Below are 26725 nucleotides of genomic sequence, written 5' to 3'. Positions count from 1 at the left end.
GTTGAGAGCTTGTAGATCTGCTATTTTCGGCTAATGTTCCCCTCAGAAAAGGAATTCTAGGGTTCCAGTGGTTAATGTAAAAAAAACGAAATCCTATCACACAAAGATTTGGCGGACCCCCTATAGTAGCTCTGAGGACCCCCTGTTGAAGACCCCTGCACTAGTCCATGATATATAAATACTGTACGTGTTGGATCTATTCAGTCACAACATTTTGTCTCTGACTGTTCACCCCTGTGCGTGTGCGTGTGCGGCTGTGGCTGTGGCTGTGGCTGTGGCTGTGGCTGTGACTGTGACTGTGTGTGTGTGCATGTGTGCGTGCGTGCGTTTTTTAAGTCTATTCTCCTGTCTGTTTCCCCGCTGCAGGTCATTTGGCGTGGTTCTGTGGGAGATCGCCACCTTAGCGGAACAACCGTACCAGGGCATGTCCAACGAACAAGTGCTACGCTTCGTCATGGAGGGAGGCCTCCTGGACAAGCCTGACAACTGCCCTGACATGCTGTAAGTCCCTCCGTTTGTCTGCCAAAAGGTTCCGTGAGCACCCTCTAACCTAACGCTCTCCAAATGTGTACCGTTGCATTTTGTCGCTTCCTTAAACAAATAAATAAATCATCCTGTCACTCTTCGATCGCCCGTTTTCCGGACCTTTTCCGGCCCCCGTGGCGTCGGTAATACCCTTGAAGGATGTATTGTTTCGTCCTCTGCCTAGCCGTCTCATAGGCCCTCTGTCCCATAAACGTATTAACCCCTTGCCTGGTCAATGCCCCAGCTTCTATTTTTGAGTCGTGGCTTGGCTTGGACGTGCGTAGGATATCATGTGATGTGTGTGCCAGTGTCGAGAGCCAAGCTTGCGGGCCCTAGCTGGTGACATTAACGTCACAGGTTAAATGCAGCCAGCTGACGACATGGACGACAGTGCCCAGCTGGTGGGCGAGGGGGGCGAGGGGGGGGTCAGTCAGACTAAGGCCCATAGAAGGGTAGCCATGACTCGTGTGTGAAAGATGCCCCTCGTTCTGGGGGGGTTTGGGGAGGGGTTATCAGTGTCCACACCGTTAGCCAAGGGACAGAGATGGAGAGAGAGAGAGAGAGAGAGAGAGGGAGAGAGAGGGAGGGAGGGAGAGAAGGCATCCATTAATGAACTGGACAGGCTGTTTTAGGGGATAAAACGGCACACGGCCTGCCCTGTCTGGCTGGTCTCCTATACTTACATGCGTTTTCTCTTCTCCTCCTCTGACCTCAATGAGAAGGCATTCTGCCCCCCCCCCCCCCCCCCCCTCCAATCCCCCCTCCCTCTCTGCATGGCTGACCTCACCTTAGGAAGAGAGTGCAAGTAAAAAAGAAAGAAAGAAAGAAAGAAGTGAAGTGAAGGCCGTGTGTTATGCAGACACAAACCTCCCGGTTGCCATGGCAGCCCGAGTGTTTTGTCCTGATTGCAGGGGTGTGTGGATTGTGTTACGGAGGTGGGTGTGGGTGGGTGGGGGTGGGTGCGGGTGGGTGGGGGCCGTGTTCTGGTCTGCGAGGGCCTCACACACAGGAGAACCCAGGCTCCCGCCACTGTTCTCCCTGGCCTGTTAGTGACTCAGTGGAGACTTCCAAAGTTGCTCATAACCCATTCATACCCGGGAAACGCGTCTGTGTCCTTTTTTAAAGATTTTATTTGGGCTATTCAAAAATAGCAGATATAGAAGCTCATAGCGCAGCACCGAGTGCCGCGCTATGAGCTTGTATATCTGCTATTTATCTCTTTTTTTTCGTGAAAATGTGTGCAAATCTTTGAAGATTTATTTTTTAAACAAATTTCTTTATCTGAAATCTTTGAACGTATTTTGCTATAATATCAGGACCACCCAAAATGATATGCATTTGGCCGTGGACCCCCGTCTCAAAATATGTTGTTCCAGGGACCCCCCCCCCACACAAAAATGTTCACGATTTTCCAAAAACAGCAGATCTACAAGCTCATAGCGCGGCACTCGGTGCCCCAAAGAAATCTTAAAAAATGACACACAGGCGCGTTCCCGCCGGTCTTTAAAGGGATAAGCGAGCCGTGGCGTAGAGCAGGGCTGCTCACAGGGGTTCTGGACAGAAGTTGGCTGCATGGCGGGAAAAGGAACTAAGAAAAGCAAGATTCTTAGAGAAAAGCGGGATGAGTCATATTTTGGAACGCTTTGAATATCTTCCCCTCCTTGTTTCCCTGTCTTTCCCATGGTCAGGTAGCTCTGGGTCACGGATTGGATTTCCCATGGTCCCCGTCTTGTGTTTCAATACGGAACAAAAGAGCACTCTCTTTCACACAGGGATGGGCAGAAATGAAAGACAGACTATCAGTGATACCGTTTGCATGAGATATCATTTCTGAAACGGTATCGCGGACAATGCTATACAGTCAGTTCTAGTTGAGCTGTGAAGCGATTGTGAAACTATTGTAATACGTCTTGTCTTGTCTGTCTGTCTGTAGTGTCTGTCTGTCTGTCTGTCTGTCTGTCTGTCTGTCTGTCTGTCTGTCTGTCTGTCTGTCTGTCTGGGTATGTGTTTATCTGACTCAATGACTCAATATATTGTATCATCATCAATTCGTGATTTATGGTGCAATTGACACATAGCTGTGTTGCAGACACATAGTCATAACGTTGGTATGCTTGCGACGAGGATGACATAATAGGATAGCATTTCTTTAAAACCAGGCATACTGTACATTTCTCATGATGTTAACATGTTATATAATATGTACACTTGGGTAACACACGTGTTATGCATTCAATGTCTATAATGCTTTGTAAATATACTTACAATGCATTATACTCTACTTATAACACTGTGTAATTATAGTCATAAGAACTCAGAAATAATCATAATGCTTTATAAAAAATAACCATAAGACAGGCTTTTTGTAATGACTTATAAGATCAAGTATAAAAGCATTGTAATCGGCTCACAACACTGTATAGTTACAGTTAAAAGCACTCATAAGTACTTATGATGCAATCATAACACATTATACACACTTTTATAATGACTTCAAGCATCATAATACTTACATAATTACTGGTCACTTTCTCAGACTTTTTAGTTAGGCCAGGATCATAGTTTTTATTGTAATTCCCATAGTTGTAAATGTTGAGTATAAGTCATTATAAGAGGTCATTGGGTGCCTTAATTAAAGTAAAAAAAGAAAAATATGTATTATTGCACATCATTCAGCTATTATTCTATAACCAAAACAAGAAGTTTACTTCTTGCAGCGCTGTTTAAATCTGGATGCTGTAGCTGGTATTGGTATCAAAGTAAAACATCTTGTCATAGCAACAAGACTTACTGTAAGCCTTTACCCTTTAAGACCTGTGGCGATTCTTAAAAATATTTTCTAAATCCTAACAGTTTTTTGAAAAAAATCGGGAAAAAATTTTTTTTCAAGATTTTTCAAAAATAGCAGATCTACAAGCTCGTAGCGCTATGAGCTTGTATATCTGCTATTTTTGAAGAGCCAAAGAAATCTAAAGTGACACAGATATTATAGCAGATGGGTTTTAAACACGTAACATGTGCAATATCACTATGAGGTTTCACTGGACGTGAGATGTTAGTACATCCTGCTGCTTGCAGTGCTTAATCGAGTTATCTATCCATCATAGATGTGGGTTACAATTCTGATGCCCGGTCGTAAAAGAATTTACTCGAGTCGTCGTGACTCCAAAGTGTTCTGCATCCTCACCTCTTTCTCCTGTTTGTTTCATTCTGTGTCCAACACGTTACTGGTTCTCTGTCTTTTTCTCCACATCGCTCACAAGTGACAGTGTGGCATTGTGGTTGGGCAGTGTCCACTGTACTTTAGAGTTTCTATCACAGTGCAATCCAGATTTGTTATGCATCTACACCGATTATTGAATTACTACTACCGGTGTGATCGAAAGGCAAACATTGCATGCAAGTATTAAGTGTAACCAGAGATACTGAATGGTTTGACCCTACTGTAGAGTTCTCAACAGGCCCAAACAATTAAATAATTTTAGAGAACCCGAAACAAATGTAAAAAGTTAATGTCTTCAAAGTCACGCATTCAACAAGCTTTGAACTGAGCAGATTGGACCTTCCGTTCCAGAGATAATGGCCAAAACATCTTGAAAATGGCCACTTTCACCGATTTTTTATGTTTGATGCCGTCGGCCTTACCGTTCGGCCACTAGGGGCTGAACGTTTTTTTTTTACGGAACTCGAGGCTTTGCCAGACCAATTAGCATACATTTTTGGCCCTGCACGGCCCGAAAACATCGGGTCGGGTTCGGGCAGAATTTGAGAACTCTACCCTACTGTATGTATAGTTTAGTGAAGAATGTGGGTGTGTGTGGATTCACACTGAAACTATTCCATGTTCCATGTGACACATGCCCTAAAGGTGATTGCACTGAGATGGGCAAGATGCTGACACGCAGGCAAAGATTTATTGCGGTGTTTTTGTTTTTCGCTCCTCTCTCTATAACATCACATCAGCCAGTCTGTACGCGCGACGACAGATGGCAGTGTGAGAGCACCAAGCAGACAGGTTACTCTGAGGCATGGGCCCGGCTCCAAGCATTACACTATACTTTTTCATGGGAGGTCTTATGGCCCGGGCTTTTGACATGTGAATGTCAGCTCTAAAGGCGCTCGCTTGAAAAAACAAGCCGACATGCTTCAGAGTTCTAAGCGAGACGCATGCTTAGGAAAAGCACTACCCACAATTCCTTGCGTGTGGAGTGGAGTTGGCACCCAACTGCACAGGCTGTTGCCAAGGTTGCCAGATCTGCTTATTATAATTTTACCCGCAATATTTTATTTGAAAATAGCCGATCTACAAGCTCACAAGCGTTGTGAGCTTGTATATCTGCTATTTTCAAATAGCTGATGTCTATGTTTAAGTGCTCATGTGGCCCATAGGCGCTTCTTTTGAGCTGGTTTTCCTAGACCCGGTTGCTTGTTTATCTCATAGAATCTGGCAACACAGGCTGTTGCAGAGGCAGGCAAAAGCTGAGAGAGAGCGAGAGAAAGAGAGAGAGAGAGAGAGAGAGAGAGAGAGAGAGAGAGAGAGAGAGGGAGGGAGGGAGGGAGAGAGAGAGAAAGCCAGAGGAAGCTGAGACAGAAAGAGTGAGAGAGATGATGACTGAGGTGTTTATGTTAGTAGTCCTTGAAGGGTATTCTTAGCTTGTTTGTGTATAATTGAAGTTGTGGTGTGTGGTGTAGCACCACACCAAACTGTAATAATTCTCTCTTTTATGGTGTTGTTTTGACGTTCCCCGAGCTCTGCTGCCGACCTGGCACGGTATGCTTATGTATGATTTATTGTGCCGCTGTGTAGTAAAGTCCATTACTGATCTTAAGGACCGCCACAAGGCCATACAATGTCACTTCAAATTGCAATTTGCGCACTGCAAAAATTCAAAGTGACCAGTAAGGTGAAAATACCTTCAAAAATTCTATATTTACATGTGATAAAACTATTTTAACATGTATATGCAAGCATGTTTCCTATATTAATTTGTGTACAGTTCCTGCATTTCAGGGTGCTATGTAGACACAGTGACCTCCGGAGCTCTGGCCTAGACATACTGAAGCACTGAAATGCCCTGCAACTTTGGTTGTGCCCTGCCCCCTGCTGGTGGGAAACAGATGCAATAGATCAGGGGTCTTCAACATTTTCAGGCTAAGGACCCCCTAGCTGAGAGCGAGATGAAGCAGGGACCCCCTCTATATTGTATAAAATTGAATTTCAGATTATTATTATTTTTTTTTACTTGGTCTGCTCTTTTTTTCCCTCTACACCAAGCCACTTTGCCAAAAATAGCCGATCTACAAGCTCACAACGCCTCGCGCTGCGAGGCGTTGTGAGCTTGTAGATCTGCTATTTTTCTTTTTTTGCTAAAGTTCTCCTCAGAATAAGGATGCTAGGGTTCAAGTGGTTAATGTAAAACATAAAAATCATATCACACAAAGATTTGGTGGCCCCCCTGTAGTAACTCTAAGGACCCCCTGTTGAAGACCCCTGCAATAGATATAAACCCAATGAAATATTTGGTCTTGACATTTTTCCACAAAATATGAAGTCTGGTTATTGTAAGGGAGTAGAAACTCAAATAAAAGATGAAAGATGACCCTCTTTGTGTGTTATGTCGCGTGCAGGTTCGAGCTGATGCGGATGTGTTGGCAGTACAACCCCAAGATGCGTCCGTCCTTCCTGGAGATCATCAACAGCATCAAGGAGGACCTGGAGCCTCCCTTCCGGGAGATGAGCTTCTTCTTCAGCGACGAGAACAAGCCGCCGGACACGGAGGAGCTGGACATGGAGGTGGAGAACATGGAGAACTTCCCGCTGGACCCCGCGTCCATGGCCCGGCAGCCCACGGCCGTCCCCACCCCTTCTCCGGGGAGCATCGTCGGAGGCACGCCGCCCCCTCTGACGCAGCAGCAGTTATCCCCCATGCAACAAGGCCCCGTCACTCCTTTACTGGGACCCGGCTCGCCGTCGGCGACGGCCCCTGCTGCATCGGCCGCCATGGCGTCTCCGGGCCAGGCCTTGGACAACAAGCACTCAGGACAGGTGTCGGCCAACGGGCCCATGGTGCTGCTGAGGCCCAACTTTGACGAGCTGCAGCCCTATGCACACATGAACGGCGGCAGGAAGAACGAACGCGCTCTGCCACTGCCCCAGTCTTCGGCCTGCTGATATCAGCCCCCCCAGCCCCCCTCCTCCTCCTCCTCTCCTCTCACACAGGGTAACACCCCCCCCCCCCCCCCCCGTCTCTTAATGGAGGGATGGATGAGGTAAGAGATGATAGACATTCTTCTGCTGTAAAGCAGTAGAGCAGATCTCTCTCCACTTCTTTATGGTTGCATTATTGAGGTCGATGATTAACTCTATGGAGACTTGATACAGCACAGAAACCTTTGCTAAAGCGTTTGGAGTAATGGTGGCTTTGAGACTCAACACTGGGGAACGTTGCGGTCTCCATCCTGTGCGGCCTGGCCTGTATTGTACGTTTGTTACATAAATCCTTTCGAGAAGGACATCGATACAGGCATTCATCCTAAACTTACAAGTTATTTGTAAGACACGAACTAAAGAAAATTATTTCCTAGCATATCTGCCAGCAAATCCAACAGAAGAGCACTTTTTTGATGATTTTAGAGAGGATGTTGTGGATATCTGAGTGTGTATTTATACAAAACACATGATTCTCTCTATAATATGATATAGCTCCATTTCCAAAATGTCTTTCCATTGATATGACTTTATTTCCACGCGGCGCGAGACTAGCTCGCGCCGCGTGAGGACGCCTCAACGATGAATTTTGGACTACGATTATTGTGCGATTTTTTCCTGTTGATATTTCTATGTTTGTAGATCCTTTCAGGAGTGGGTCAAAATGGAAGAGAAGGGGCTATTGTGTATCTGCCAAACTTTTGCCAAATTAAGCTTTTCTTAAAAACATTGTATAGGTCTCCCTTCTTGCTACACGGCTATGGTTCAGAGTTGGGACGAGAGTCTATGCTACTGGCAATAATATAATACCAACACATTGTCACTTACACAAAACTGTACATTTTATCAGCAATTCTGACATAAAGGTAGACCACCATTCTACTGTGAATCAGATTTTCATTTGGAAAACCTGGTAGCTAACTACATGGAGATGACGCAAACAAAGTTGTTGGCCTCCATCATATTGAGTACGTTTTAAGCCTCAGTCATTTCAATTTAAACCCAAGAAAGGACCACGGATAGCCCCCTTCCCTACGGTACTGTGGACGAAATGTGGCAACTTTGGGGCAGATATCAGACATGTTTTGGTATATTTCTGATGCATTACCCCAGGTCTAGCCTCGATCTCCAGGCTTTTATTTTTTATTTTTGCTAAAAAATACGGACAGATCGGTGAACCAATGGGATCCCACGCATTCTCTCTCCGGAGATGTTAAACCCGCCCCTCTATGCCAGATATCAGACACGCTAGGGCAGTCTACCCCAGGTCTGAAATGAACCAATGACTTTTTTCCCCACACATTTTTTTGTATTATCTGAAGGAAATGTATGCATGTGACCTAAGTCAGCCAACTCTGAATCAAAGCCATAGCTCGTCATTGGATTCAACATGTCCAACAAAACAAAAAAAGAAGAAAAAAAAAAGAAACCTCACGCCCATAATTCTCACAATGCTAATCACTGAGTTTCACAGATTTTGAGGATTTCCCCTGTTTTGTCTCCAGTTCTCCACACTTTAAAATCAAGAGCCCTAATCGGTCATGTTTAACTTTTAAACTTCATCCTGGAGATCAACATCTCTCACTGAGACGTTGCTGTTTAAAGCTGGTTTAGTAGAGATTTAGATAAAGTATTGGATCCGTGAAGATTCTTCTATTCTATAGCCTAGTCTGTTTTTTCAGTCACATCAGGTCTCTTTTAGACTAGTCATAGGACTCTCTACAATGACATAATTATACTTACGTATATAAATAAATACATAAATAAATCATTATATATATATATATATATATATATATAATTATATATATAAAGAGAGGTCTTACAGTGTATGTTTAGATTGCAGAATCACTTTTATACCCATCATTGGTCTGTCACTTTTATAGCCTTTTTACGGTTCAGATGTCTGTGTCTGTACAGAACAAAGCTGCTATTTTATTATTTTTCTCTTTTTGTGTATATGTATATATATATATATATACATATATATATATATATATATATATATATATACACACACACACACACACACACACACACACACACACACACACACACACACACACACACACACACACACACACACACACACACACACACACAGTATATATATATCCTTCAGGTTTGATATTATATGGTTTCCACTACAGTCCATTTCTTATACACGCTGTTAAAAAGAACATTACAAAATCCGACACACAAAAAAACAGGATAATCTAAAGATATGACATTTTCTCTGTTACCCCAAAACTTCTTCTGTATCACTACATTTTGTTCATTGCCTTTTATTTTTTATGAAATGTTTCCTTCTGTCTTCTTTTTGTAGATGTCTATATTATTATTATTATTATTATTATTATTATTATTATTATTATTAGGAATGGACACCTTAGCTCCATGTCTGAGCGTGTACTTCCTGCACCCTTCTTTTCTTTTTGTTTGTTTCTAGTTGTCTAGCACTGCACCTAGTGTTGCCCTCTAGGTGCGTCTCAATCTCAGGTCAAAGTAAAGGCTTTGCTTTCTCCATACATTCTCATGATTGTCCTCTACTTTTCTCACTTTTTTAAAATTTTATTATTACAATCCTCGTGCTTCATGGGAGTCCACCCCCACCCCTCTGGCCCCTCCTTGACATGTACAGAACACCCTAGCCTCCTATGCGTGCCTCACCCCACTCCACCCCCCATGACGTGTACAGTATATCAGTGGTTCTCAAAGGGGGGGGGGGGGGTCCCCAGGAGTCCTTCCCCAGCAGACTTAGGTTAATATAGCATCAAAATCAGTTCAACCACTTTAAAGGAGTAGTTCACCCAAAGAATGACGTATTTTCTATCAATTGCACACCCCATAAAGCATTGAATACGTGGATTTCTTTTTGTCTTTTGTCGCGTTCCTAAGCCAATAATTTCATCACTGGGTGTATTTCCGGTAGGAGACACGAATAATCTACTTTGTGTCTCCTACCGGATACATTAGCCGGTAGGAGACGGGAATCAAATAATTGGCTTAGGAATGTGACAAAAACAAAAGAATATCCATGAATTCAAGGCTTCATGGGGTGTGCAATTGATAGAAAATAAGTCATTTTTGGGGTGAACTACTCCTTTAAACCCTTTATACAACAGCTATTTGAAAATAGCTGATCTACGAGCTCACGCATTGTGAGTTTGTAGAACTGCTATTTTAAAAAAAAATGTAACAACATGGGGGGCACAACATCTTTTCAGATGGTGGTCCGTGCGGCCAAATACGTGTTAATTTAGGGGTCCTTGACACCAAAAACTGTTTGAGAACCACTGCGGTACACATGCCCCCCCCTCCTCCCCGGTGGCTCCTTTTGAAGTCAGGACGAGTTCAAGCATGCAGGATGTTTTCGTCTCACCAGAGTCTCTGGTATTTTAACCGTTTCAGACCGGGAAAGAATCTGTGTCATTTTTTTTTGGTTTCTTTAGGCTTTCTTTAGTTAAAAATGTTCGCTATGGAAAAATAGATATTCAAAGATTTGCACACATGTTCACGATAAAAAAAAAAATGAGCTTGTAGATCTGCTATTTTTGAATAGCCGCAAAGACATCTTAAAATGACACACAGATGCGTTCCCCGGTCTTAAAGGGTTAACCCATCCCATTTCCTGCCTCTCTATTAATAGGGCTAATTGGGTTGTCTCTAATTTGCCTTAATTATCCCAACCACTTGGAACAACCATTCAGTCATTTAAATTAGTTTTATTTTTTTCTCGTTTGTTTTTCCTGCGTTGAATCTCCTCAAGCGCAATATTATGCCACTTCTGCCGCATTCTGTTGACTTGCTAATTCCGACAACAGGTCTTATCGTTTGTCATCATCATCCTATCTGTGAACCAAAAGAAAAAACAACACAAACAAAAAATAATGGGTTAAAGTCCAGGGAAGGGATGACATGTCAATGTCATTATTAATGGAATAGGTCTTACATGGAGGCTGAGTAGTTTTTTAAAAAAAGTGTTTTTTGAAGGATTCTTCCTCATCTTTTGAAATGTTGCTTGGTGATTTATTTTCTTCCTATCTTTGATTTTTTTTTTCCTGTAGGAGTGTTATTTATTTATTTTTTTTATTTTATTTTTTTGTGATATCAGTTTAAATCACTGTATAAAATGCCCCATGATTCAGTATAAAGTTGGACTTTTTTTTGTATGTATTTTCTTTGGTGTCATGACTGGGGGACTTTAACTTTATTTTATTTTTTCCTTCAAGTATGTATCTACCTCACTCTTTTTAAATATATGTATGCATATGAAAAAAAAAAAAAAAAAGAAGAAAAAAAAAAGAAAACATCTCACCCTCTCTCTTTAGTTTTCATAGAAACCCCTTGTCTTCTGGATAAACCTCATTGTTCTGGATCCATCCCACCACGGGGATCTCGATAAAAAGCCTCACACACCTTGGAATAGGACAGGAGATGGAATCTCTCTTTTTATGGTGGTTTGAATTGTTGTCCTGTGGCCCAAGATTGTTCTGTCAGCCTCTGGTCTAATGATTCTTTAGAAAGGAACGTGTGTATAGGTCTATGAGTTAAAAGGGAACAGTGTATGTGATACTAGAGGGGGGGCACTGATAGGCCAACAGAGGCCTGTGGTGCAGTGCCATGCGGAGGCTGAAACGATGCAGATTTGTCTGCGTTGCCGTCATACGAGAACTGATTAGAACAATAACCTTTGTTGTTAACGTTTATTTTTGACCGGATGGCTTGCAGTGTTGTAAAAGGCTTTGGAACGGTGCAATATGTAGTATCAAAAAAGAGGCCAGGACACAACGTCAACATCATCAAGACATTCCATCTCCGCCGACTCTGCAACAACGCAATCAATTCCACAACCACGTGAATCCTCAGACTACCAAAACAGGTTATTATTTTCTCATACATAACACATTTATATGAATAACACGTCAGTTATGGAGATGTACTTACTACATATCTCTAAACTAAATTATATTATAAAAGAAGAAAGGGAAAACATATTTTTTACCTCCACAGTACATTTATACGAGGAGTATATCATCCATCGTCAAGCTGCAGCCCACATCACAGTGAACAGTTCAACTCCACATTACAACCAACTATTCCACACTTTGAAACGTCTCGGCCATGTTCTCACATACATAACAACCTTTTTATACGATCCTATCCTGTATATGCATCTGTACTGTGAAGTCTAGCAAGGGATTTCTCTTTGCCTCTACAATACGTGATAGCAGTGACTCCACCTCCGGTGTGGTTGAAACACTTGGAATTCCACAATGCACATCCGCCCTGAGAGTTTCAAGTGGTTTCTTCTAGGTCAATGTTGGAACCAAAAGCCTCGGCACAAAACTGTGCTTTTGTTGGCAGGGTTGATTTGAATGTCGCCAAGAACTTGCAACTCTCTCTACTTCTGCCCCCAAAAACACACTGTGGCCACATCGTGTGCAACCATCATTTCTCCTGTTACACCTGCTGATTAATCATTGAGGTCTAGACCAGTGGTTCTCAACCTTTTTCATGCCAAGGACCCCTAAATTGATATACGTTTGGCCGCGGACCCCCATCTGAAAAGGTTGTGTGCCAGGGACCCCCAGCAGCAAAGATATCAGTTAATTTTCTCTTTAAAAATTATAAATATTCAAAGATATGCACACTTTTTTCAAGGCATTTCAAAAATAGCAGATCTACAAGCTCATAGCGCGGCACTCGGTGCCGCGCTATGAGCTTGTATATCTGCTATTTTTGAATAGCCAAAGCTAAGTGGTTAAAAATGACTGTGACGCTATGTTAACTCATTTCGCTGGGGACCCCCTGGTACTCCCTCAAGGACCACTGGTGGTCCCCGGACCACTGGTTGAAAACCACTGGTCTAGACTCATGTCCAGCATAAGCCGGATTCATACTCGGTTGCATGACGAAGTGTTGCGCACACTGAAAATAGCCAATCTACAAGCTCTCAACGCATCGCGTGTGAGCTTGTAGATCTATTTTCGGTACACAACACCACACGCAACAAAGTATATCAAGCCCTATTATAGTCAGGCTGTGTTCTGTCTGTAAACACCTATTTTGTAACCATTCTGGAACTCGTGTGGACTCACTTTGGGTTCATCCTTTTGATGAATTGCGAAGTATACACTCAGTTCTACTGCTGCTTACAATAATGCTGCTGGTTCAAAGAGTCACCTGACGGAATCTAAATCCTCTTCAGTGCCGAGCGTAATGACGGCACAGTAGCTTTTAGATCCCCCAAGCTTCTCATGAAGTCACTAGACTGCAGGGGGGGGGCATAACAGAGGGCACTGTCTCAGGGCAAACATGTATAAAATGGCATTTGATTTTAAAAAGGACGTGTTGAAATTACACCCAAAAAGCAATAACAAAAAAAAAAAAAACTAAATCGGAGTCATACTGTAGTTAGGTCACTAGTTAAACTTCTGATGTGATGTTTGAGGCAAAAAATCTCGGGCGCATGTACTCGGTTACTCTTACACATTGTATAACTGTACAATCGAAAAGAGTGGAAATCTTACGGGGAAAATGATCACAGTTGGACTGTACAGTAAGTGGGCGTCATAGAGTCTGGCGTAGAGATTACCACTCACAAACGGCCAACTGTGTTTATGTTGCTACTTTCTACATTGTTTTAATGGTATATCAGTTTGGGTGTATGTAATACGACAAAATACGGACATCTGTGACCTATTTCTGGTCTTTCGGTTTTGCCAACAGACACAAAGTTAGTCTGTCTGGTGAATATCTTATTTCAAAGCTCTTTAGTTACCAGTCAGTCATAAACCTGTTACGACAACAACTTACGGAAATATGTGGATGTGAATCAGACAGGGATGTCTAGTAGATTACGGGTAGCCATGATGAAGAGTATACACAACATGACTAGAGTCAGATCATAGGCCTATGTTTACAATAGGATAGTTGCTTTTCGCATTGCCAGATTGCAAGGATAAAATATACACAGTATACTGACTGAAAAGAATACATGTTAATCATTTTTTCTAAATCTAAATTTGGTTTATCTTCTTCAGAATGTTCTTAATGCAAACCTCAGGTTTTATGGAGGATGCATCAATGCATTCAAAAACGCAATAATTAGTTTGAGGTTTATCACTACCATGCTTCTATTTCTATGATTTGCATTCCTACAACTTCAGAAGGGGGCCTTGATCTGCTATTGTTTTATTCACTTTAACAAAATTTGAATCTGTGTGTGAATTAAGTGATTGGGGTTGCGGGGTGGGCGGGGGGGGGGGGGGGTGAATCAAAAAGCTCTGCTAGCCTTTGTCTTCTTTCTAGTTCTGTATCTGAGGCCTCAAAGTGTTTTCACATCTATAGTTGAGATGGTGTATTTTTGACATGCCATCTCCAAATGTATATCTGAGAAATTCTTGTATTTTCTTTTTTTTTCCTGAAATTTTGAATAAAAAATGGATGAGAAATATGACTTTTTGTCGTGACTGATTTTTACATGGAGAGTCTAACCATGTTTCTCAACCTTTTTGGGGCCAGTGCCCCCTATCCAATATCCAGATCCCTTACCCACCACAGCCAGTTAAAATGTAAGATTTATTTTTTATTGTGTATTGTACTGCTTATATAATTAAAAAAAACATCTAATCGATTTCCAAATATCAGATTTGACATTAAACTGGACTGTTAGTTTGTGATTATTATGTAATTAGTCTACTTCTCAGGGAGAAGTAGGTTTCCACCTTAGCAGTGCTATTTTTCTCATGTCCCACCTTCTATTTTTATATGTATTACATTTTACTCTGGGAAAAATCTCGGGGGAAACAAGTTAACAACACTACACACACTGACTACAAAACTGAAAAACGTTAAAGACGGGGTGCCGTGATTTTCAGTGATCCCCCCCCCCTAAAACATAATCATCAGGTATTATGGTTATACTAGGAGGAAGATTTTTTTCAAAAAAGTGTACAGAAATTGTTAAAATTATGTTTTTATGTGGACACGCCTCCAGTTCATTAAGTATATATATATATATATATATATATATATATATATATATATATATATATATATATATATATATATATATATATATATATATATATATATATATATATATATATATATATATATATATATATATATATATATATATATATATATATATATATATATATATATATATATATATATATATATATATATATATATATATATATATATATATATATATATATATATATATATGTGTATGTATGTATGTATGTATGTATGTATGTATGTATGTATGTATGTATGTATGTATGTATGTATGTATGTATTGTGGCATCACGAGGGGACAGGTGGTAGATGGGTGCTATATTCCTACACCCAAAATGGCCGTTGTAGAAAGAACTGCAACTCCCAGGGTGCCTCAGCACACAAACAAGTGTGGGTGTTTGAGGCACCTAATTGAGGCAGAACTGAGAGAGCAAACAAACAGGACAGAGACACACAGAGGACAGAGGACTGGATGGAGCTGGACCCCAGGACGGAAAGGGAAGGCTTGTGTTAAGTAACCGTGTGGACTTTGTTTGAACATTATTCTCCCTTTGCGGACATTTATGTTTCCTTTGAAAATTGCCTTATGTTGGCCTACCTGAGTTATTTACTGTTTGATTCTGCACTGCCTCACACTAGCCCGCTCCATACCTCTGATGACATTACAGTATGTATGTATGTATGTATATATACATACATATACATACTGTATACATATACATATACATATACATATACATGTATGTATATATGTCTGTCTGTCTGTCTGTCTGTCTGTCTGTCTGTCTGTCTGTCTGTCTGTCTGTCATTTTTTTTTTTTTATGAACATAGATTTTTACAATATAAATGTGGGTCCCAGAGATAGAAATGCCATTAGATGGTAGCCTGTAGCCTAATGCATGTCAAACTGGGGTCCTTGAAATTTAAATGGTTGAGAATACTGCCATAGAAATCCATAGAAATCTTCTGTTATGGGGGTCCTTGGCATATCTTTTCAAATGGGGGTCCGCGGGCTAATAAGTGTCAATTTGGGGGTCCTTGACATGACAAAGTTTGAGAACCACTGGTTTAAACTACTATCACAATACACAATAACAGGGTGTACTGTGCTGCCTTTAGTTTAGGCTGATTCACATGGGGAGGGTTGGGGAGGTAACTGTCTGAGCATGGTTAGAATCAGAGTCTGCAGCAGAGGCACCAGTGTGTCAGGCGAGGCCAGGCTGCCAGACGTGGGTAGATGTATGAAGGCCGCTCTCCCTTGACCATGGTACAGTGAGCAGTAGTATGTAAAATCACAGAGGTACCTGACGGGACGACAAAACACACATGTTACCTGAAAGTCACTACTTCTTTTTTTTCTCCCACGATTCTGTAACCCTTATTTTTCACCCGGTGCCAATTTTCTAAGTGATCCTGGGCGCTACACTCCCCTCACCAGCCAAGGGAGGCCAGGGCCGAGCTCATGCCTCCTTCAATGCATGAGAGCCAACTGACCTTCTTGTCACCTGACAGGGGGGAGTTTCCCTGGTTGGACGTAGCGCGTGGAAGGAACACGTTATTCCAACCAGTTCCCTTTCCCTCCATCAGGCGCCCCGGCTGTCATGGGGGAGGCGGTATAGTGACCAGGATTACTACATGTTTTTGTGAGGGTATTAACTACCCTGAGAGACACAGGGAGAACATGCAAACTCCACACAGTAGGCCCTTTCGCCTGAAAGTCTCTTTTGTCATACAGCCATATTGGTGAAGTAGAGGCTCACCTGCCTGCGTCCCTCGAATAAATGAGATCCATCCCCGTCTGTTTGAACTGCTTGTATAAGGACCTCATATTTATGACCGAGTGGAGTTTCTCTGGCCCTCCTTGTACACAGCAGTGACTTTCGGGACAGAAGCCACACACATCTCTGTCAGAGTAACCACTGTTCCTCCCAGTCTGTTCCAGACTGATGGCTGTGGAGCCTCTGGATATCCCAAGATGTACAGTAAACTTGGACAGACACACACAAATATATAACGTTGCAATGTGACATAGCTTTGTTTGACACATGAAGACCTGGAACGTATCTGTGTCACTTTTTCATTTGAGCTAAAAAAAAAACATTATTTTACACTTCTATTCAAAAATAGTCTAAAAAATCTACAAGCTCATAAAAAAAATAAATCTACAAGCTCATAGCGCGGCACCGAGTGCCGCGCTATGAGCTTGTAGATCTGCTATTTTTGAAAAATCGTGAAAATGTGTGCAAATCTTTCAATAGAGATGGGGGTCCACGGCCAAATACAAATACGTTTGGGGGTCCTTGACATGAAAAAGTTTGCGCACCACTGATATAGAAACATACGTTTTTTCAGAATACTGTTGGGATTTAGAAGACATTTGTAGAATCGGCTTCAGGTCTTAATGGGTTTAACACGATGCTGTACTGTACCCCCTCCAACTGTACATACTTTCCCCATTCTTTCTTCTTAAATTGTTTCTATTATGTTTTGCTACTTGCTTGAAGAAGTACTCAGATGTTTAGTAGCAATAGGTCTATACTACAAAGTAGAAATGGGCCTACTCTGTTATGCCATGTATTGGCATCAAAATACTAATTACAGTATAACTTATATGAAAGGCCCATACACAACAATGATATTTGGATTTGAATTAGTACATCCATTCATGTGTTCATCAATATTGCAACTGTTAAAAGTGGGGCCGATTTATCAGTTAATGTATGTTCTATAATATCTAAATCTGCAAAGTAAACTTGTAACTAAAGTTGCCAAATACATGTAGTTGAGTAAAAAGTAGCCTTATATCAAACAAGGCAACTTTTTTGTCTCCTAGGTGTAAAGTATCTTGAAATACTTTTTTTCATTTTCAAGTAAAGTAAAAGTACCTACAAATTGTACAGTAGGCTCCTTATAAGTACAATACTTGAGTAAATGTAGTCTACTAAAAAGTTATATTTTGCACCACTGGCTGCTGACAAGGGTCATACCAGATCAATGTGATAAGTAACAATCGTGCACGTCATGTATTTACCTTCGGTTTGACGGTACTCCAAAGTTTAGCAATGATCATTTGTGTTTTTACATAGCTCACTGGAAGCTCCTTGATGTCAACATGTATCCCATCTCCCAGTCCAAACATCTGCAAGCCCTAGAGAATAGAATAATGACACACACACACACACACACACACACACACACACACACACACACACACACACACACACACACACACACACACACACACACACACACACACACACACACACACACACACACACACACACACACACACAGACAGAAGTAAAAGTACTAATTATTTTCAAATGTATAAACTGCATAAAAATATTTGAAAATAGCAGATCTACAAGCTCACAATGCGTCGCATCGCAACGCATTGTGAGCTTGTAGATCTGCCATTTTCAAATGGCCTAAATGTTTATAGGGTTGAAGTGGTTAATGTGTGTTATGTAATAATAATCAAAATCTACAAAGTAACTAGTGACTAAAGTTTTCAAATAATTATAGTGGAGTAAAAGTATAATATTCACCTTTGAGATGTAGTGGAGTAGAAGTAAAATTATTGAATTACTCCAGCAAACTAAAAAAATACCTCAACATTTTACTTAAGTAAATGTACTTTACACCACTGCCAAGGTGCTCACAACAGATTGTGAGCTATTGTGTAGATCTGCTATTTTGGGTGTGACTGTATAAATCAGGCTGAGTATAAAAACATGCTTAATTAATGAACCTACCTGGGCTGCTTTCCAACTGGGATTCACAAAGTACTGTCTGAATGGTCCAAAACCTCAGGAGTTGATAAACAAAAAAGCTTACATTTCACTCAATCTAAAATGACTGCACATTTAAAAAGTTATACCTAAAATGTCAAACTTACCAGTAACGATTACAACGTTGCTTCTATCCATGACGCTGTCCTTTACTGAGGATGACCAAATGGAGTCATTCATATCTATGTAGCATTTAGACACACAACATAGGACAGTGTAGATGAGTGAGTAGTTCAATGAAACCCTACGAAACACAGTATTATGTTACACGAAATTGGTTACCTATGGTTACATATCAGCTTCATCTCCATAGGTCACCCACTGTGTTTTGCTATTTCAACACATATTTCGATAGGTGGCCAGTCAATAACAGGATAGGTGGGCAATATGGACACATGGGCACCTAGATGTAAAATTGGCTATTTTGTCCAAAATAAATAAAAACATTGCATTTAAAAATGGTTTTAAGTAAAGTATACATGATTAGAACATGCTTAAACATTCGACAATTAAGGTCTAATATTTCTACAATTGCTACAAATAGCTAGAACACCTGTGTACTTTGGGGTATCATTTGGGGGCATAAACAATAAGTCAAAGGGTAGAATTAAGTCTGATAATGATGTACCGTGCATGTTCACATCATGTATACTTCAAATTACTTGCATTACTTTTCAAATATTTTTAAAAATATATATATTGGACAACATTACCAATTTTACAACGAGGTGCCCAGATGTCCCTAATAGTGCCCACCTATCCTGTATCCCTTCCGTCCACACGGGGGCGCTATCTCGCTATCTAAGAACGCATCTGTGAACATCTGCCAGATAAACGGAGACCCGCCCACCCTCTGCACTTGTCAAAGGCAGTAGATCACAGTGTCACTGCATCACAGCACTGCTTCCAGGCGCACACCACACGCAAATGACACCATAGGAGAAGAACCTCTCTTAACAACTTCCACTAATAATCGCCATCATTATATTTTAGCCCCATCGCACCACCATCGACACACGATGCTTCACGTCAGGAGAACCTTCGAGGGCGAAAAGCACCAACTGCAGGAGCTCAACACCAGGCTGGCCCAGTACTTGTCCAGGACGAAGCAGTTGGAGCACGAGAACGCGCATTTGATCACCGAGATCAACAAGGTGAGGCAAACCAAGACGGTCGAGCGCGAACACCGGTACAAGGACGAGGTGCGGGAGCTGAGGAGGATGGTGGGACAGCTGTCCTTCGAGAAGAACCGCGCCGAGATGGAGAGGGAGAAGCTGTGGCGGGAGTTCCAGGCGGTCCAGTCGGTGCGTCGGGAGGAGAGCGAGACGTGCAAAGGCGTGGACGGCGACCTCAAGGGCTGCGAGAAGGAGCTCCAAGGCGCGCACCAACACAACGTCGCGCTCGAGCAGCGTTTGTTCCAGCTGGAGAGCGAGTACAAGCACCTGGACGAGGCTCACAGGCAGCAGATCGGCCAGCTTCGCCATCAGGTGGACGCCCGGGTGGTGGCGGTGCCCGTCGTTTATACTCAAACTTACCACGGTCCTCACGCAGCGGCTTCCATGGAAGACGTTCAAGAATACGCCCAGAGCCTCTCCGAAGGATGGATCGACACCTTCGAGATGTATCAACACAAGGTGGAAGAGATGGAGCAGGCGATCAGAGAGGACCAGGCGCGCCTGGATGATCTCCAGAGGGAGAAGATGTTGTACGCCTCCGAGTTTAACAAGTTACACGTGGAGGTGGAACGGCAGAGTAAGATCCAGATGCATCTGGAAGGACAACTCGTCAATATGCAGGACAACTTCCGCAGGGATTTCAATCAGTATCAGGTAATTATGACCTCGGCATGATATAGCGTTTTTTTTTTATTAATTGAATTATTGCCAAAATGTTATCCTACACTTTGATATCCCAAAATTATGTTAATCTACAAATTATCATCAGTACCATCAGTATCATCTCCTTTGTCCCACAAAAGCTCAGGCTACTCCCTCTGTTGCCACACCCACTAGGCCACTAGTCCACTACTATGCAATCAGCAGTGATGCAGCCATGCAGCTATAAATGAATTACCTAGAAGTTGGTTCTTGAAGAAGCAGCATGATGATGTTTGAGCCCGCCCTCTTTTCTGCCCCTCTGAGTCTACTCATGAATAAGGCATCATGCTCTCTCTCTCTCTCTCTCACACACACACACACACACACACACACACACACACACACACACACACACACACACACACACACACACACACACACACACACACACACACACACACACACACACACACACACACACACATCAAAACATCAATAGCCAAAGTCATAAACTGTTATGACTAAAATATGACAATTCTTCCCAGGTTGAGGATGTTATGTATGAGTACACACCTTTTTGATAGGTGATATAAATCAGCAAAAGATTGATACAAGTGAAACACATCCAGCACCTGTTCTTTAACAGGACTGGCCATCATGGGTGTGACCATGGCTTCAGCCTCCTACAGTAAAATGTATAGAGGCATGTTCAGAGTGTGCATAATGGTACTGTATGTGCCTGGAATAGAATACTGGAGCTGAATACCAACAGCATTGTACAGGTCTTTGAGTGGGACATCTTGATTAATGGAACATAGTCTTGGGCAGCCTTTTGAGAGCTCATCCATGTTTGAAGACCATTATTATGGCAGAGAAAAACTAGAGATTAATGTAGTACAATACATTATCTTTCAACAAGTAAAGGACAGATGGGCACAATTAATACGGTTCATACTTACTGTGAAATAAAGTATGTCTACGGTCCAGATAATTATGTATTGTATAACTTGTCAAAAAAGAAACAGTCCCTATATGCTCAAATCAGGAATTGAGACAGATATTATACTGTAAGCACCACTAAGGAGGATAGACTATGTAGTCTGTGTGATCTTATTAAGGAAGTTGAAAGTGTATTGTATTGTCCAGTCTATGACTCTAATGAATCGGGCAGAGACTATAATAACGTAGATTGAAAAAAAAAAAAATGGTGTGGTTGGATGACTCGGAGGAGGGCGGCTATGTACATGGGTCTCCACTCAGGCTGTAATAACAGGAATTATTTATGGCTTATGTTTGTATGTATGACTTTATGTATAATCCCACAGAGTGGGCCACACTGGTAGCATGACACAGTAAAAAATAAATACATTTCATTAATTGAATTGCTTGTATTAACTCGCCGCTGTTTACCTGAAGGCTGGGAAGTTGGCCTTCTCATAAATGTCAAAATGAATGCATGTATCTAGCATTAAACGTTACAACCAGCCCATCTAAAAGGATTGGATATACAGTATTCACTCAGCAAATGGCCTGTCACCCCCTCCAACCCTGCACGGCTGTTTACTGTAGCTACACCAGACACTTAAACCAATTATCTGTGGGAGTGACAAATCCCTACTCTAAGATGGAGTCCAGTGCGGGTCAGTCAGAAGGCTAGTAACCTCGCGTCACCAGACAGTAGGCTAGTGAGTGACTGGCTAGTGGCTACTCTGCCTTTATAGGAATATCAGCTTTAATGTTGTCTAAGCGTTCTCGGAGCACAGACCATCATCATGTTATGATTTTTTAAGGCAATCTGCAGTGGTGTGAAGTAACTAAGTACATTTACTCAAGTAATGTACTTCAGTACAATTTTGAGGTATTTTTTACTTTACTTGAGTATTGCCAATTTTCAGTACTTTTACTTCTACTCCGCTACATCTCAAAAGCAATTATTGTACTTTCACTCCACTTTACACTTTACACACTTTACTAGTTACTTTACAGATATAATTAACCACTTCAGCCTTATTTTATACATAGGCTATTTGAAAATAGCCGATCTACAAGCTCACAACGCGTCGCGATGCGACGCGTTGTGAGCTTGTAGATCTGCTATTTTCAAATATTTTAGTACTTTTACTTTTGGTATTAAGTATATTTTGATGCCAATAATACTTTTGTACTTTTACTCAAGTAACATTTTGAACACAGGCCTTTTACTTGTAACAGAGTATTTTTATATTGTGGTATTGCTACTTTAACTTAAGTACAAAATGTGAGTACTTCTTCCATCACTGGCAATCTGTGACTCAGTACGGCTGTTGTGTGAAGCAAACTGTCCCTCTATGGGACAACAGGAATGAAAGGGACAGTCACAGGCTTACCTGTTGCAGATGATTCATGTTATCCGAGGGATCAGACTTGATCAAAACAGGAAGTGCTGAGCCAGTTCAACAACACCCTACCCCTTTAAATGATAGGTGGCAGAGAATCAGAGACGGGTGCCTTAAATAACCCTCGTGTAGCATATGCCACTGAGAATCCAATGTGTCATGTTCCCAACTTCATACAGTAGGTTATAGTTGCCTCAATATAAACTGCTGCTCGAACCGGAGCAAGCAAACAAACAATGAGACAGGAAAGATCAGGTTTCTTCAGTCCTGGTACTGCCAGTGGTGGAAAGTAACTAAGTACATTTACTTAAGTACTGTACTTAAGTACAATTTTGAGGTATTTGTACTTTACTTGAGTATTTCCAATTTCCAATACTTTTACTTCTACTCCACTACATCTCAGAGGCAAATATTGTACTTTTACTCCACTACAATTATTTGAAAACTTTAGTTACTAGTTACTTTTCAGATGTAAATGATGTTTGAAATTAGCTGATCTACAAGCTCACAACGCGTCGCGATGCGACGCGTTGTGAGCTTGTAGATCTGCTATTTTCAAACATTCTAGTACTTTTACTTTTGGTACTTTAATGCCAATTTTGATGCCAATACTTTTGTACTTTTACGCGAGTAAAAGGTGTCTGTGTGAATTGCGTTCCCTTGGCGTCCCTTGTCTCTTGGCTACCCGGCTAGAATGATAACTTCTTGCAGATTAGAAAATCAACCGTACTAGATGTCCCAGAGGACCAGGATTGAAGAAATCTGATTTAACAACATGAACTTTAGCATCCCTATTCTGAGTCATAATGCCATATTGGTGAATATTTGGCAAAAACAGTTTGCCGAAATAGCAGATCTACAAGCCCCACAGCACTTGTGGATCGGCTATTTTCGGCGAAGAGATTCGGTGTAGAGTCAAAAAAGAGGGGACCAAGTATAGTCTCCCCTTACTTCATTATAGTCAATGAAGTATATAGAGTTTAAATAGTGAAATATTTGAGATGAATAAAATGAATGTAACTTAAAAGGAACTACACCACATGCAGGTTGGGTCACAATTGAATTCTTCTTGCATTTTTTTTTTTAGATGATTGTTGAAGAGCTGGAGAATGAACGGAATATGCTGGCTGACGGCTTAGCAAACAAGATGCGCGATTACCAGCATCTCCTTCAGGTCAAGATGGATTTGGGCATGGAGGTGGCTGCTTACAGGTAAGTCCTTTTATTTTCTGTTTTTGTTGTCTGAACATACCTAATTTCCCTCGTAATGCACTTTTAATGCACACATTAGAATGAATAGTGCTGTTCATTCTCAAATATCACACTACAGACACAACCAATAAAAGAGTGATTAATTATATAATTTTAATAAAGCTATCATAACCTTTCGCCCCTGTGTGTGTCACACACAGGGTCTGTCTGTCTGTCTGTGCGCAGCTAAACTTACAAACCATGGTCGGCATCAAACTTTGCATGCACACTCCCAGCAAGCCAAGGAAGACACTCTCCATGTTTTCAAATCACCCTCATGGTGGCGCTATACCAGGCCACTTTACGTTTTGGCTTGAACTCTTGAACCGTAGGTTGAACAATGAAACAAAAGTCCCTTAATTGGCTTACAAAATTTGTTTAAGGATCCTGTTTCTTGAAATAAAACAACATCAACTTCCAGTCAACCCCAAATTGGAATTGCATAAGAGGCCTTTACAGAGCACATACAGCATATAAGTTGCAACCTATGTCAAGAAATGATGGGTGCAACCCACGATTTATATAACCCTGGCTCAGCAATCTAGTCTGGTGGACTCTGCGGAGTGCCCATTTCTAGTTGCAATTTACAATTTAGGCATTTAGCAGACGTTCTTATTCAGACCCACTTACAAGTAAGTAGAGTATGCATCTCTTTGCAGAGGATCAAAGTGGAGTCCCACAGAGCCCTACAGTCGCCATTAATTCTATTGAAACCATTAATAGAATTAGATGTCTTGCTTATTGGCTGCAGCACCACATATCCTTGTCCGTCCCTCAGGCTCACTCAGGTCAACTGCTTTGTGTGTGTTGCGAAGTAGCCCTGCCTGTAGCCCAGAAGCTTAAAAACTCCCTTGGCCAGGGGTATTCCCTCCTTTGGCTGATATAGAATCTTTTCACGTATGTCCCATGTTTGGTGGTAAAGTGACTTCTGAGATGTTTGGTTTTCCATGCAGGAGACAAGGGTTCATATGTAGGTGGTTCCAATGGTGTCACAATTTCCTGATAGGGGGGAGGGGGTTTCAAAGTGGGGATTCCCCTTTGGCCGAGCACTAGATATCTGCTTTCCCATGTGGGAGAGTCGGGTTCAAACCCAGGTGACTAAAGGAGTGCAACCTCTAATTCTTAGTTATCATGTACAAATATGGAATCTATGGATTTTTATTCAGCATACTGTAGGTAATAGGGCAGTTATAGAAAGAACTTATACAGTACTTATGCCTTTTTTTCCTTTCCTACATACAAATACAAACAATACAGTACAAATACAAAACAATTCACACCCGAGATAACATTTAACATCCAACATTGAAACAGGGATGGTACAATTAGCTTTGAGTTAACACTTAGGACTTGACACGAAACAACACTCAACAATCCCCGTAGCCTTCCTCCCTCATGGGTCTTTAGTTCAGTTCACCACACAGACATATGAAACATTATCCTAAAAAAAGTTCAAAAAAGTTAATAAATCAGCAAAATCCACAAAAGTTCTAAGAAAAAAACGTTTTTTCTCTTTTCCTCTCCTCTTTGAATAAATAACAAGAGCTAAAAGAGAAAAAAGAGAGAGATAAAACAAGAGGTAAAAGAGAGATGGCGTGAGGGACAGCTGGGGAATTGATGGGGGGTCTCTGAATCAAGGGAGGGCGTTATCGTGGGCAGCCCTATATAGGGAAGTCTTGTTAAGACTACTAAGCAAATATGGAACCTTACATGGTCCATTGCTTGTTAAAGAGTACATGAAGTGGAAAAGTACATTATATCTGTTTTTTCCATTGAAAGTATGTGCCCTCGTATCTAGTATTACTGCCATTCACATAACCAGCTTATGGTCATAACAACAGACATGCTATTTTTACACAAAGGCACTGTTTACATGGCTATTTATATACTAAGCCAATGCTCTTTTCACCCCTGATGTTATCTATGTATGAGACATCATACATGGCATATATTCCATCATGTGTCCAGCCTTGTTGAAGTTTGGAGTGGAACTTTGTCTAGCTGAGGGACTTAGAGCCCTCTTTGTCTTTTAACCCATTAAGACCTGGAACTGTGTCATTTTTTGATTTGAGCTAAAAAGCATTATTTTACACTTTGGGCTATTCAAAAATAGCAGATATACAAGCTCATAGCGCGGCACCGAGTGCCGCGCTACGAGCTTGTAGATCTGCTATTTTTGAAAAATCGTGAAAATGTGTGCAAATCTTTGAATATATATATATTTAAAGCGAACATTTTTAACTAAAATCGTTCCCTCTGGGGGTCCCTGGAACAAAATATTTTGATGGGGGTCCGCGGCCAAATACATATGATTTTGGGGGTCCTTGACATGAAAAATATTGAACACCACTGATATAGAAACATACGTTTTTCAGAAAACTGTTGAGATTTAGGAGACATGTAGAATCGGCTTCAGGTCTCAATGGGTTAATATGCAGATACTTTCCGGGGCATAATGTGCCAAAGAACTATCTGCTTCCGTTTGTCTCTATATGGAGATTTCTCCAGTGGCACATCTGGGCCTTTGTTTTGAATATCTGGAATAGGCTGAATGTTTCTTTACAGACGTAGAGGTGGCTTGTTTGAATTTGTGTCTATGTCACCAGCCTGCTTGTGCACTACGGGGGTTCATTGCAAAGCCCAGACAGCAGGGCATTGTAGGTGTTATTTTTAGGTCTGCCTTTTGGGAAGCACACTCCTGTGAGGTTATTCCTCTCTGAAGGACTT

The 26725-nt window shown here is 41.4% G+C and overlaps 3 protein-coding genes across 6 annotated transcripts in view; 2 read left to right on the top strand and 1 right to left on the bottom strand.

Moving 5' to 3' along the window:
• igf1ra (insulin-like growth factor 1a receptor) overlaps positions 1-8658 on the top strand; it is a 126901-nt gene extending 118243 nt beyond the window's left edge. Inside the window, exons 20-22 of the mRNA XM_084060689.1 lie at positions 367-501; positions 6154-7846; positions 8001-8658. Of these exons, the coding sequence (XP_083916815.1) occupies positions 367-501; positions 6154-6697 (679 nt within the window). The 3' untranslated portion in view covers positions 6698-7846; positions 8001-8658. The remainder of the gene's footprint in view (positions 1-366; positions 502-6153; positions 7847-8000) is intronic.
• Positions 8659-15024: 6366 nt separating this feature from the next.
• Positions 15025-20684, bottom strand: pgpep1l (pyroglutamyl-peptidase I like). 4 transcript variants are annotated; one of them, XM_084060688.1, is made up of 6 exons: positions 20629-20684; positions 18663-18737; positions 18520-18572; positions 17796-17912; positions 16525-16751; positions 15025-16068 (listed from the first exon to the last, which is right to left on the bottom strand). In XM_084060688.1, the coding sequence occupies exons 2-6, from the start codon at positions 18733-18735 to the stop codon at positions 15885-15887; spliced, it is 654 nt and encodes a 217-aa protein (XP_083916814.1). In that variant the 5' UTR covers positions 18736-18737; positions 20629-20684; the 3' UTR covers positions 15025-15884. The 4 variants fall into 4 exon arrangements, with proteins under 4 accessions (XP_083916814.1, XP_083916813.1, XP_083916811.1 ...); XM_084060687.1 differs by lacking the exon at positions 20629-20684 and adding an exon at positions 20503-20588; XM_084060685.1 differs by lacking the exon at positions 20629-20684 and adding an exon at positions 18848-18917.
• Positions 19440-26725, top strand: part of synm (synemin, intermediate filament protein) — a 12884-nt gene continuing 5598 nt past the window's right edge. Inside the window, exons 1-2 of the mRNA XM_084060662.1 lie at positions 19440-20384; positions 23835-23959. Of these exons, the coding sequence (XP_083916788.1) occupies positions 19575-20384; positions 23835-23959 (935 nt within the window). The 5' untranslated portion in view covers positions 19440-19574. The remainder of the gene's footprint in view (positions 20385-23834; positions 23960-26725) is intronic.

Source organism: Gymnoscopelus microlampas (genome assembly GCF_963454915.1).
Source record: "Gymnoscopelus microlampas genome assembly, chromosome: 6".
NCBI classification, from domain to species: Eukaryota; Metazoa; Chordata; class Actinopteri; order Myctophiformes; family Myctophidae; genus Gymnoscopelus; species Gymnoscopelus microlampas.
The sequence above is the reverse complement of the archived record's forward strand: the minus strand, read 5'-3'. Positions and strand labels throughout refer to the sequence as shown.